Genomic DNA, 13,521 nt, shown 5'->3' with positions numbered 1-13,521 from the left:
TTCTACAAAACGATATTTAGGGCTGATACAGTAGCTTCTTTGGGAACAAGTAAGTTTTTTAGCCTGTTGTGCATATGATGAGTTGTGAAGAAGATGTCTAGATCTACTAGTGAGTTTATACACAAATGCAAGTGTTATTCTCCTGAGCACCAGCTAATGTGGGGAAACACTTGGCTGGTCCTGATAAGGATAATGATTGTCCTGAAACAACAAAAGTTTGGAAAGGATGCCTGCTCTTTTTGTTGCTGTTTCATGGTGGGGTTTTTTGGGTTGGGTTTTTTGATGGTTTTGTTTGCTTTTTATTTTTACTAAGGGAACAGTCTTTAGATGCCTCTGAAGTCACTAGAATTAAGTAAATCATGATGTTGTCTCGGCATGTCTTCCCTTTCCCAGAATTATTAGAATTATTAATCTGAAATATGTAGTGAAGTATCTACAGGCATGATTAATAGGTAGAAGGTCGTGAGGGAAATCCTTGGGTTTACAGCTCTGCTGTGACTGAGTGGTACTTTTTTCAAGGAGAAAGTGGAAGGTTTTGATAAAAAGTGGTCTGAGTAGATACTGAAATGTCAGTGTGGTAACTCTGATGACTTACTGGTGTATGTAGTCACATAGACTTTGGAGGGCTGAGCAGAATTACCTGTCGCTGCAGGTAAACAAAAACCTGATACAGGGAATGGAACTAATTAAATACTGGGAGAGGAACAGAAATAGCCAACACAGCTCTTCAAAAAAGAACCCACTCCTACACACACACACACACACACACACACACTTCTAAGCTCAACTTTTAAGAACTGATTGTAACAATGACATATTTTTCTTTTTCCTTTCCTTCAATCCACTAATCGTCACTCATATTACAACAGCTCAGTGCCAGAAAGAGCTGGTATTTCTCTTGACAGGACATACATTCTTGATATGTAGATTCTTCTGCAGAGGTTACCTGTAGAAGAATATTTGTGCAAAGAGGACCTTGAGCTGAGCATTAGTGGTGTCCTTATCCCCCTCTAATTCTAGCCTTTGAAAAGTTGGACATGTTAGCCTGAGAAAGCTGTATTAGTCTCCCCTGTAATTTGTGAGAAAGGGCTGACTGTCCTGATACAGAATAAATTAATTACTCTGTCCTGGGCATGCCTGTTTTTACTGTAGGTGGAAGATGTGTAGAGTGGGCATCTAATCTTTATATGTTGACTTGAGGAACATAAATTCCCATTCCAGGTGCTGCCCTTTTTTTTTCTGATGTGCTGTCAGATTTAAATACAATGATTCCTGTATAGCTCACCAACTTCTACAGTGGAAGGAAATGTACATGTGACAAATTGCACATTATTTCTTTTCCCGCAATAATTTAGGAACTACAACCAAAATCACTACAATTCCAATGACATCCAAACCCAATGTGATTGTTGTGCAAAAGACTACTGGAAAAGGAACTACAATTCAAGGGCTTCCAGGCAAAAATGTTGTCACAACGCTGTTGAATGCTGGGGTAAGTAAGAGTTCAAGGTCTCAAATCGATAGCCAAGTGACAGGCTGTGTGGTGGCTGCTGCGTTCATTCTGCTAAAGTCCCTATTAAAAGCAAACTGTGCATGAGCTCCTTAACAGCTACAGCATGCCTTAATGTCAGGGATGTTTGAAAAGCAAGTATGTTTTTCAGGGTATGAAAGATGCTTAAACAAGCTGGGAATGTTTTCAAAGTTAAAGGAAAATAGAAACTTTTGAGCTTGCCTTTGTTCCATGATTAATGATTTTGTAATCCTGAAGGGATTAAGTAGAAGAAAATTACTAGAATCTTAGCCTGTTTGTGCTCTAGTGAGAACCACGGCTCTTGTGTTATAAACTTGCATCTCCAACCATTTATCTTTTGGATGTAAAGGGCAAAACCAAACTGTCCCTTCACAGTAAGGGTACCACCTTTCAATTTATGTGGTGTGTAACACTGTAACATCCTGTTCCTGAGTATTGTATAGTGTTGAATTATTTTTTGGATAACCTGATGCATACCAAGAACAAAATCAAGTTTTCAGCTTCAACTGGGTTTACCTATAAGTGCTAGTAAATATGAATGATGAACGTGCTTTATGTTCCTAGATAGAACTGTGAGATTTAATGCATTAATCACGTAATCTTTAAAAGTCTACTTGAGTAGCAGAGTTGAGTAGGGAGGTTATTTTTAAATCTTTTAGCATTTTTTTTTTAAGATTCTGAACTTTCCTAGTTTACAAAACTTAAAGCTGTATTTTTACACAAGTGGAAATCTTGTGATGTTAACAGTAGGAACCACAGGAATGTGGTGATATTTCTGAAACAAGTAAGGTTCTTGGGGTTTTCAGCTACTTGGTGAGAATTGGTAGGAATACTGGGAGAATTCGCAACTAATGTTGTTCCTCATCTGGTTTGTTACTGTGCAGAGCGACAAAAAAGCATGCTCATTATCTTTGCTGGTCTTAAGCTGTCAGGAGTCTAGTCATGTGTCAGCAGTATTCCACAGTCAAATGTTTCCTGTGAAACAGCTGTGAATCTGCATTTTTTTTTTATTAGGTGAACTTTTAGTTTTAAAAAAAGTCTATACGTAATTAATGTCTTGGTCATGAGGATAATAAAGATCATAATTTCTTTTTAGAATCTCAATTCAAATTTTGTAGGTGTCTTGCCAAAGTTACTGTTAATAGAAGTAAGGAGTATTAAAAACATTTGCAAAGGATTTGAGGAAAGTTCCAATTTAAGCGAATTCTCTGAAGCGACTTCAAAAAACCTGTCAGTGTCTTTTAGTTACTCCTTTTTGTTCACCCCTTCAGAGCTGCTCAAAAGGTAAAGTAATGGACAAGGGGATTTTGGTAGCTTTTCCATTCAAAGCGGTAAGGTTTTTCGTTCTTGGTCTTTGAATGATTTTTGTATCAAATAAGTCTAGTTGCAGCAGCAGGAGCAGGTTGTTGTCATGGTACACACGCTCACCTATAACTGTATTTTTTTAGAGAAGTGGGTCTCTGAAGAATTTCACTAAGTTAACCTGTAAACTTTGACTTCTCTACAGGGGGAGAAAACTATTCAGGCAGTGCCAGCAGGAGCAAAACCTGCTATCATCACTGCCACAAGACCCATCACAAAAATGATTGTTACACAGCCAAAAGGAATAGGGTCCACGGTCCAGCCAGCCACCAAAATCATCCCAACTAAAATTGTTTATGGTCAGCAAGGGAAAACGCAGGTACAGTGAGGACCCATTTCTGTCTTGAAATGTACCCCTAAATTTTAATGGGAAGTAAATAATTTTTCACTGTGTTGCCGCATTTGTTCTAGGATTAATATATGTCTATGGGGAATGAGACTTAGAGGGGTAATGAGGTGGCCTTGATTCTGATTTCTTGAGCATTTGTTAGCTGTTTCTGGAGGCCTAGAGCAAGCTAAAGGGATTTACTAAGCCTTTTACATAGCTGAAATTGTCTGGTTATGGCTCTAGATGCCTGTTTAAGACCTACAGCTAATGGCTAGATCGTGAGAAACAAAGACGCAGAGTCTGGACATAGGTCATCCATCAAATCTGAAGTTTTTTTACTGAAGTTATTTTCCAGTTAATGTATGTTCCAGTTGTTTCTGCAACCTTCTGTTAGTTGGTGGGGCTGCATACAGAGAATCTGGCTTATTTCTGGACGCTTTCAGTTTCAGCTTTTTCTCTGGTTGCACTTAGTATTTAAAATAACTAAACTTTTATCAGATATAATATTTTGCCTGTCTTGATTGTTCAAGACTGTATTTGTTGTGGGCTGCGGAAGAGAGGTGCTTGTCCTTATCAGTGCCGTGCATGTTCCAGCTCACTTGTGTAGCTTTCTCTTGTCACATAATAGTTGTATCCAGCCCTGAAAAATTACTGTTTAGTGGTTTATTGTGTTAAGTACTCCAAATTACTGAGAAGTACATTCTTGTGCATTGCTATTTACTTGGGCTTTATGGTTTAATAATCAGAGCTGCTGAATTTACAGGTAGACTTTTTCAGTAAATTATTAATATTATATAGATCTTAGACGTTTATCTATCTTAGTGGCACCCTGTACTGATTGCTCAGATCTGTTTGCTTGAGTGCTCTTAATATACACAAAATTTGTCTTTCTAATTAGGTTCTCATAAAACCAAAGCCAGTGACGTTTCAGGCAACAGTTGTGAGTGAACAAACTAGGCAGTTGGTGACTGAGACGTTACAGCAGGCATCAAGGGTAGCAGAGACAGGAAACTCATCTCTCCCAGAAGTGAAAGAAGAACCACAAACGTACACCGATAGCAGCTCTTCTTCTACAGAGTCCTCCCAGAGCTCCCAAGGTGTGTATTGGTGTCGCAGAAGATACAGACTGTCTCCCAAGAATGCTGGCTAGTTTCATATAACTCCCTGTGTCTCCTTTTAGCACAGGTTTTCACCCAACCTGTTAGCAGTGAGTGTCATTGTTCACTTCCCTTATGGCTTTATTTATCTTTTATGAGCTGTTTACTATATGCCTCCATTTCCTATGTGAAAAGTGGGGATAATTGTTTCTTGCTGGGCTCTGACTTGCCATTACAATGCTTGTGGCCTGCAGCCTGTTCCCTCTTTTTAGCGAGTCTGCCAGAGGTAGCTTTTGTTGTGGTGTGGTGGTTTGGGTTTTTTTTGGCAGCCCATGCTCTGCCACCCTCTTTCCTGAGTGTATTGAAGCATCTCTCCACTGCATGACTGAAAGCTGTTGTGTGACCAACATAAATTTTGGTGCTTTTATATATGTGCATTGGGACGTACATCAAACATGCAGTCCTGATGGGGACACTGCCATGGCTTCAAGCCATGATACGGATGCAGCTCTGTGTGGTAGAGGAGAATAAATAATACAGCATAAATAACACCCAGCCTTTGGTCAGGAGTCACCATAAGGTGTATCACTGCATCAAATAAAAGCAAATGTCTCCCAGTGAAATGTGTACTTATGTCCCTTTCAGTCGCCTTTTCTATATAATTCTGTAACTGTTGGTCTATACTGCCATTTTAAGAAAATTTTAAAAAGTTCTGAAGATTCAACAAACTTATCAAAATTTAGGAGCTGTTAATTCAGAATGCTGAATACATGTTGATCACCTGAACTGCTAAAACCTTCTGAAAAGGAGTTCAGTCCACGACAAATTCAGCTTACAAAGAAACCTGCTGAACTTTGATTATTCAAACCAAGGCTTTCACAAACAGCTAAGATACGGGATCTTTTTTTTTTTCTGGAAACTGTTCATAACATCAGCAGTGTTTTACTTCAGAAGTCAATTGCAGTAAAAACTAAAGTGTTGCAGAATGAAAGTATGCGTCCTTGGCAGCGTTCAAAACGGTAATGGATAATGAGTAATCTGGACTAATTTTGAACTATAGCCCTGCTTTAAAGCAAGAAGTTGGGCAGGAGACCTCCAATGTAAAATGGTTCTAGGATGACTTGATGTGCCTCTGTTCTTTTGCAAACAGATTCTCAGCCTGTAGTCCATGTGATTGCTTCAAGAAGTCAAGATTGGTCGGAACATGAAATTGCTGTGGACACAAGCCCTACAATAATTTACCAGGATGTATCCAGTGAATCTCAGTCAGCTACTTCCACGATAAAAGCTTTGCTGGAACTTCAGCAGACAACAGGTGTGAAAACACATGTGGTTGTTTAGGCACTCGTGCTGCTTAAGCAGCAGTTTGTAAAAAGTTTTGTAATTGAAAAAGCACCTATCTCAAATCAGCTTGATTCCTTTCTTCTTATCATGTAACAGTTTGTTTGAATCTATTATAAAATGTTCACTATCTATTTAATTAAACTTTCGCATTTATATTGGAGGTTTATTTTATTACGGAGGTTTATATACTGAAGGTTTATTTTATATTTTTCTTTTCTTCTAAAGCAGTGAAGGAAAAGTTAGAATCGAAGCCACGGCAGCCTACCATTGACTTGAGCCAAATGGCTGTCCCAATCCAGATGACCCAAGAAAAGAGGCATTCTCCAGAAAGTCCTTCAATTGCTGTCGTAGAGTCGGAATTAGTAGCTGAATATATCACAACTGGTAAGTGACTAAGGTACTGCAGTTGAAGTCTGGGGACTTAATTTTGGAGTTTTCTTACAAAGGGTTTTGTTTTTACGTTTTCACTATAATTTGCTGTAGAGGAAATGAGTCTTTTCTTCCACTCTTGAGACCCTGTGCAGGGGACAGAGATTGCATCTGCTTTTCTGGGACATAGTGGAGGATGTTTCTAACTGAAACAGAGGGTTGTTGCTTTGAGACATCCTGGTTGAACAGATTTTTCTCTTCCGTGATCTGATGGAGAGGACAGACTGTCCCACTTGTCTTTAAGGAAAATGTCTAGTAAGACAAAAGTAGATGATGAAGTTACAGGGACTGTATACTGGTTTTCTGGTACATATCCAGAGGAGTCAGACTTTGAGTTAGTTTAATCCATATTTGCAAAATGTCACTTGCTTACCAGGACTAAGTGGGTTTTAAAGCAGATGTGCATTTAGCATGCTTATGTAGTCCCCAGTTTCTTCATTTGCTAGAAGGCTTTGAACTGATAAATTTGCACTTTTTAAACAAATTATTCAAATTGAAATTATCGTTGGGATTCAGCTCTTAACTTTTTAAACTCTTGACTTCTCCTATCTGGCTGTTCATTTTGTGTAAGTCCTTGACTCCCCCGTCTCTCCGATGCTCCCTACTACCCCAGAATACGAGATGCGAGCCACTTCCCATACATGTGAGAGGATCAGATTACCCATTTTCCATTTAAATTTCTTAAGTCCACATTATTGGTCTCCCTACTTTATTTGGAAAATGAAAGGAAAAGTATGTTGAAAATACACAATTTGAAAGGAGAAATAAAACTTGCTTATATTAAATTCTCTAAGTACATATCTATAACTCCAGTGTTTTTGGTGTTAAAAGTCTAATCTGATATTTTCATTTTTCATTTGCCTGCTCTGCACCTTCTCCCCTCGCTTCCATCCCTTGTATGGACTAAATTTAAGTTGTGTGAAATTGAAGCTGAGGGGGGATGTTAATTGTTATTCTTTTAAATAACACTTACTGTATCTGGCTTCAATTTTGAATGTTTGAATCATGCTCCCTTGGATCTCTCTTAAAACAAACTCAAAAGTACAATAAATAGTGGTGAAGTGATCTCCAGTTAACAGTCAGTTTCACTGACACAGTTACTACTGTCCTTCTAGTCAAAGTTCTAGTTTTTGTTGGGTCTTGCTGTAAAAGTTGACATAAAATAGAGGCCTTTGCAGGGGAGATAGGAGATTACAGTCGGTATCTTTGTAGATTTAAGTCCTCTTCTGCAGCTTAGAAGCCATACAAAGTACAAAAGTTGAAAATTTCCCTGAGCTATGATTACTATTTGAAATACTGGGATTTTTATAAACCTTGAGTTGATATACAGGAATCTACCAGAGAAGTGCAGGCTGCTGTGGGCTGACGAGCAGCAGTTTATGCTACAGCATGAAACTGGTTATTTTGCTCTTAAATTTTTGTCCCTTCCCCCAGTTTCTGTGAACACTGCCAGGGAATGCAGGTAACTGAGTGTTCCTTTCTGGTTTAATTTGTGCTTCTCGGGATTCATCAGTAATCTGTGTAGCTATATCTTCTGCTAAAAATTCAGTAGTAAACAGTCCATAATCTGTTGTGCAATCTCCTGCATGCGCCTAGACCAAAGGATTAGGCACACTTTAATCTATATGGGAGCTGGGATTCAGCATGTGCTTCCTCGTGAGATGAAGGGAGCAGTTCACACATCTTAGTGTCACCATTTTTTGTCTGTCTGCAGACTCAGGAAGACAACACTGTATTGGTTCACATTCGGAAGAATATCTACACAACCATATAGGTTAGAAACTTTATTTTTAAATGAAGTTTTCAATTGTGCAGGAACTGTTGGGGGATATCCATGATGGATCTGGCACAGCATGCAGGCCGGTATTGATGTTATCCAGCTCCTTTCTTGGAGTAGGAAAGTAAAATTATATTAATCAAAATATGACCTTTCTTTTAACTTTCAGGAAGGTCACTAGAAACTTTTTAAGTTATGTTACAACTGAATTTAAAGTTTGCTTGTTCTCCTTCAGCTATTGATTATTTTGTAACTAAAAAGTTAATTAAAGCAAATATTTGCATATTAGCATGGACAGGCATAAAGTAATTTGGATTCATGTCTTATCAGTGACTGCAATATAGAATGGTTTGTGGGTTTTTTTCTCAGCAGAAGATAATTTCTCTGTCAGTCCGCTATTTAATTACAGAGCCATCACATAGCTCCATAACTGGATCTGTTCTAAAAAGTGACGTAGACCCATGGCGAGGTCTCCATTTTTTGGCCTGTGATTTCTGATCAACCTCGCTTGCTTTCATGATACCCAATTGTTTTCTAATTGCTAATCTTTCAAATTTAGCCTATGCTCTGGAGAGTATTTCTTGCAGTTTATCAGTGGTAGAAATTCAGTGAGCAAGGCTTGCTGTTCTTAATTGCAGTCAATTGTGCAGGTGCTTTTAACAGTGAAAAAGCCACAGAATAACTTGTGCTCTGCAGTGTTATGCTGGTGCTGTATAAAGAACCCAGCTGAAAATAGAGTATAAATTCTGTTTGCAGAGTTGGTGTGTTGGGAGAGGGAGGCCAGAGGAGGTTTGGACCAAGCGTGATTACTTAGGAAACAGAGACAAAAGCAAACCCCCTGAATTGCTACTTTTAAGAGGCTTCTCAGAATAGATCTACACTTTAAGGTTGAAGCTAACATACAGTAAAAGATGTTTTTCATACTCAGATCTTTATTTCACTCATATATGCTTTCAGTTGAAGCTTAAATGCAGAGCAAATAGTGGAAGTTACTGCAGTTAGTTCTGGAGAAGTGCCACTGACCTCTTTACTTTCAGTCAGTCATCGGTCCCAGCCCCACCAGCAGTCATCTCAGCCCCAGAGGACTCTGCTGCAGCATGTGGCTCAGTCGCAGACAGCAACGCAGACTTCTGTTGTGGTGAAATCTATCCCCGCATCCTCCACAGGCGCAATTACCCATATCATGCAGCAGGTTGTACCCTTTCTTTTCCCAACAGTCTATAAACACCAGTAGGTTATATGAATTCTATAGGACCAGGGCTTGTTCTGAATGAATGTGTCATGTTGCTGCCACTAAAAATGCTAAGTGTAAGGGCAAATTAATCGCTTCATATTTCCTGTTTTAATGGTGAGGGTGGTCGGATAAAAGGGAAGCAGTTAATGAGATTACTTGAGACTGTTAAGTGAGAGGTATTAACAGCCACTGGGGAAAAGATAGTGCTTCCTAGATGAGTTCTTGCTGTCTGTATGTCATCTCTTCAACAGCAACAAGTGGGTTTTTTTTCTATATGTTGTATTGCACGGGCCTAGGCTCTTTAGATTATGTTGGTGTTAGTGTAGGGACAGGGTACTGTACAGGACAGTACTGTGTTAGGGTTATAAACTCACTTCAGAGAGTGCATTTTCACAGGTGTTTGGGTAGGCTGCTTCATCTTGCTAAGGCCATTTATTAATACCTTTATACTATGGTATACAAAGCATAGTAATGGAGATCTCTTGCTCCCTCAAATCCTGCAGAAAATCAAACAGCATTTGTGCAGTGCCTAAGAAAAATTGCAATAAAATTTTGAGGAAGGAAGGAGAAGAGAGGATCTCTGTTTAAATAGGGTAGACTGTAGGTACATGGGGAGCTGCATTAAAAATCATGGAGAAGATGACTAGGGTCTCAAGAGGCAGAACAAGAATTTACTGTGCAGAGAGACTCTGGCTTTAATGAGGAGCTACTGGTTCAACCACCTGCTGATCCCTGCTGCTTCATATCTAACTGCCATGCAACCTTAGGGCCTTTGAACCTTAGCCTGACACACGCGAGGGCTACACAATCTCCGCTGAGGCTTAATTGTGCAGTTAATGTTGTCATGTAGAGATGTACCACATTTTTAGCATGATAAAAGTAGCTGTTGATTGCTCACGCATTTTGGAATCTCCATGTAAGGGTATCTTTATATATATTAATTGGGAGTCTGTAACAGTAAAATAAGTTGAAGTAGTCCAGTTGAAACATTACAAATTATGTTTAGATTGTGTATTCTTATAGTTTATGTTTCTCTTTACTAACTTGCTCTAACTTCTTCTTATTAAGGCCTTAAGCAGTCACACTGCATTTACCAAACACAGTGAACAACTTGGAACTGAGGAAGGAGAAGTGGAAGAAATGGACACCTTAGATCCTCAGACTGGCCTGTTTTACAGATCTGCCCTGACACAATCGCAGGCACAAAAACAGCAAAAACTGAGTCAGCCACAGCTGGAACAGACTCAACTGCAAGTGAAAACTCTGCAGTGTTTCCAGACTAAGCAGAAGCAGACAATCCACCTGCAGGCCGATCAAATCCAGCACAAACTCCCACAAATGCCCCAGCTTTCTATAAGGCATCAAAAGCTAACCCCCCTGCAGCAAGAGCAAGCACAGACCAAACCAGATGCACAGCACCCCCCACACCACATGATGGCCAAAGAAAGGCAACTCCCTACCTTAGTGGCACAGCCACAGCAAACTGTAGTACAGGTGCTTGCAGTAAAAACCACGCAGCAGCTGCCCAAACTGCAACAGGCACCAACGGCACAAAAAATCTACGTGCAACCCCAACCCCCCCAGAGTCAAATGCAGCTACCTGCCTCTTCAGAGAAACAGCCAGCAAGCCAGGTAACGGAATATTGATAGCATGCAAAATACACGTCGCTGTTCAAGGAAAAAAAAAAAAAATCAAAACACCAACCCTGTCGCTGTAGCAGTGTTTTGTCCTGGCAAGAGAGAACTCCTCATTCCGCTGGTATTAATTACCCCATCAGAAGGTTGACACTAGGAGAGAGAAGCACATGTTATAGGGGAAAAATCCATAGAGCTCACAAACGTGTTTTGTTGGACAGTTTTTATGAATTTCTGCCACCACTGGTGCATGGAATTTGTCCCTAATTATTTTCTTTTAATTTTTAGATATGACACGTTATTAATTTCCGTTCCCGTAGCACTTTTTATTTCTGTGGAAATAAAGATGAATACACTGCAGTCTCCTAAGGCTCTCCATTGTACGTCTTCCTTTGTAGTTTACATCTTCCTGAAGTTATATGGCTTTCATGTACAGGAGTAATTTGATTTTTCCTTGGGAGGGGAAAATGTAAAGACTGAGGAACGTGGCAAAAAAAATACGTATTTTATCTAACTTGGAAAAGTACAATTGTTTTTTTTTTCTTTGGCCCTTTCAGGAATACATGTGAAAACAAGAGGGTTTACAAACATCACATGGGGATGTAAATCCCAAAGGAAAACGAGGCTGCTGTGGTATTATACTGCTACAACCCTTATCTAGCAGCCTAAAAAGCTGCTTTTCCCCAGGCTTCAATTAACTGTTACCATATCATTGCTAATTCCTTTGTTAAAACACTGAGTTTCAACTGTCTTCCTAATAGCAAGTATGTTGTTTGTGCCATACTGTCCTTGGAAATATTGATTAGATTTTCAATAAAAAAAAAAAATAATCTAGCTATAACATGCACAACAAAAATTTGATTTTCAGGTGCAGCATCCAATTATAACGCAAGGATCCACTGTTACAAAGATAACTTTTGAGGGGCGTCAGCCTCCTTCTGTTTCAAAGGTAGCAGGTGGCAGTTCTGTGCCCAAACTGGCGTTGCCGGTTACCAACCTATTTCCCATGCAGGCATCCGTGAAGACAGCAGTAGCAGATATTTTGAGAGTGTCTATGGTGGAAGCTCAGATTGATACAAACATAGAACATACGATAGTGGATCCCCCAGACAAGGCCATGTCCACTAGTAAACTCGCTAGCGAAGCAGAGTCGTCACCTTGTACCCAGGTGCCGAGGGTGACTGCAGTAGGGATGACGGCAACTTCCATCCCCCAGCAACAGACACGTGCAGAATCCAGTTCAAGTCCTCCTGCTGTTGGTCCTACTTTAACAGAGAGGAAACTCGATGCACAAGGAATGCCTACAACAAACCAGTTTGTACACATTCAGAATATATCACAAAAGAAAGCTGAAGAGAGTTCATCAGAAATTGTTATCCAGGTAAGAGAAGACCAGAGCAAATAAGGCAAAGATTGAGCAGAGCAAACTCGTGTCTAATATGATGATAGCAACTGAACGATGTTCAAGTATTTTTGTTTTCCTTCCCCAGTTTTTTGTTCTTTTTCTACTCTTACGCTTGTAATGGATTACTACCTCAAAGTGTGTAATTCTTCTTAAATTGAACTCGAGTTTCTCTAGCACTGTATCATTCACTGTGTCCTTGGTGTCTTCCTTTTTTTTTTTCCTGTTAAGAAAACAAACCAAGCTCTTCTAATTTTAAAGTACTTATATTTGAAATGCTTTAAAATGTGACCTTTGTAATGCGAACTATGATCTAGAATTTTTTATAGTATCTGTTAATGTTACCTCTGAGTATAAAATTAGCACAAAAAAAATGAAGTAGTGGAGTTCTGCTTACTGGGAAAGTGCAGCAAATAAGGTCTGGATTCAGAAGAACGCTTGCTAACTTCACTTGTAACCAGTCTTACTACTTCGGAGATAAAATGACTATTGATCTTTAGCCTAAATGCTTTGAGTCATTGCCTAACTGATGATTGATAACTTTCATTGATTCTGCTGTCTTAAATACGATGTTTTATGATGTAATACATGGTCAGAATGTCAACTGAGGAAGTGTTTCAGTCATCTGAGGACTCATAGTGGTGTAATATGAATCTTTTGTAGACAAGTTGGCATGGTATATGTTCACACAAATGGTAGCGTGGATTGAAATGGTTTTATTGTGTATCATACTTGTGTTACAATGAAAATGCTTCTCATGTGGGAAATAATTTGTGTACAGAGCTTTCAGATTTTTCATGCTACTTTGTAAAATCTTCATTGCAGCTAACTTCGCTTTTGTAGAAATCATCATTTTTGTATTCGTTTTTAGTCCTCATTTCCCTAAATAGACAAAGGTAGATTTCTATTTTACTTCAAATCTGTATATTTTCAGAATCTGTATTGTTTATCATTGTGGTATGGTACGAACCATTTCAAAAGTAAAATACTGTCCAGAATTTCAGTTGTATAAAGTTGTAGATTTAGTTTCTAGAACCTATGAAAGCATAAGCAGAAATAAATAGCTTAGATCCATTGTGTTTCCTTAGCCTCTGTGCTGCTGCAGCTCCTGAGCAGGGCTGGAGCTTGTACTGTCTTGTATACAAAAAACCCCGTAGCTAGTCCTAATACCTGAATGTCTTGCCTGAAAAAGATAAGGCTGAAGAAAGTATTATCTCTGCTTTGTGGTTGGGGAACGATGGATGGTGGGCATTGGTGGTTTAGCTGTTGGTTATACTGTCACAGACCTTTAGTGGGGATCCAAGGCCAAGATCAGTGCCTTCAGAGCAAGATTATTCAAATTTTATCTTTCACAACCTAATCCAGTGAAAGGGTGCTTTGAA

The 13,521-nt window shown here is 39.2% G+C and overlaps 1 protein-coding gene across 18 annotated transcripts in view; it reads left to right on the top strand.

Moving 5' to 3' along the window:
* EMSY (EMSY transcriptional repressor, BRCA2 interacting) overlaps nucleotides 1–13,521 on the top strand; it is a 52,672-nt gene that overhangs the window by 25,064 nt on the left and 14,087 nt on the right. For 7 of the 18 annotated variants that reach the window (XM_074860478.1, XM_074860477.1, XM_074860471.1 and 4 more), the window contains 9 exons: nucleotides 1,356–1,492; nucleotides 3,039–3,212; nucleotides 4,120–4,318; nucleotides 5,469–5,633; nucleotides 5,888–6,046; nucleotides 7,806–7,865; nucleotides 8,906–9,060; nucleotides 10,171–10,734; nucleotides 11,606–12,118. In XM_074860478.1, coding sequence (XP_074716579.1) covers nucleotides 1,356–1,492; nucleotides 3,039–3,212; nucleotides 4,120–4,318; nucleotides 5,469–5,633; nucleotides 5,888–6,046; nucleotides 7,806–7,865; nucleotides 8,906–9,060; nucleotides 10,171–10,734; nucleotides 11,606–12,118 — 2,126 coding nt within the window. Of the gene's footprint in view, nucleotides 1–1,355; nucleotides 1,493–3,038; nucleotides 3,213–4,119; nucleotides 4,319–5,468; nucleotides 5,634–5,887; nucleotides 6,047–7,805; nucleotides 7,866–8,905; nucleotides 9,061–10,170; nucleotides 10,735–11,294; nucleotides 12,119–13,521 lie in introns of those variants that run through there. The other 11 variants (XM_074860484.1, XM_074860483.1, XM_074860482.1 and 8 more) reach the window with 7 other exon arrangements.

This window comes from Strix uralensis, chromosome 2 (genome assembly GCF_047716275.1).
Source record: "Strix uralensis isolate ZFMK-TIS-50842 chromosome 2, bStrUra1, whole genome shotgun sequence".
NCBI classification, from domain to species: domain Eukaryota; kingdom Metazoa; phylum Chordata; class Aves; order Strigiformes; family Strigidae; genus Strix; species Strix uralensis.
This window is presented reverse-complemented; position numbering and strand designations above follow the sequence as displayed.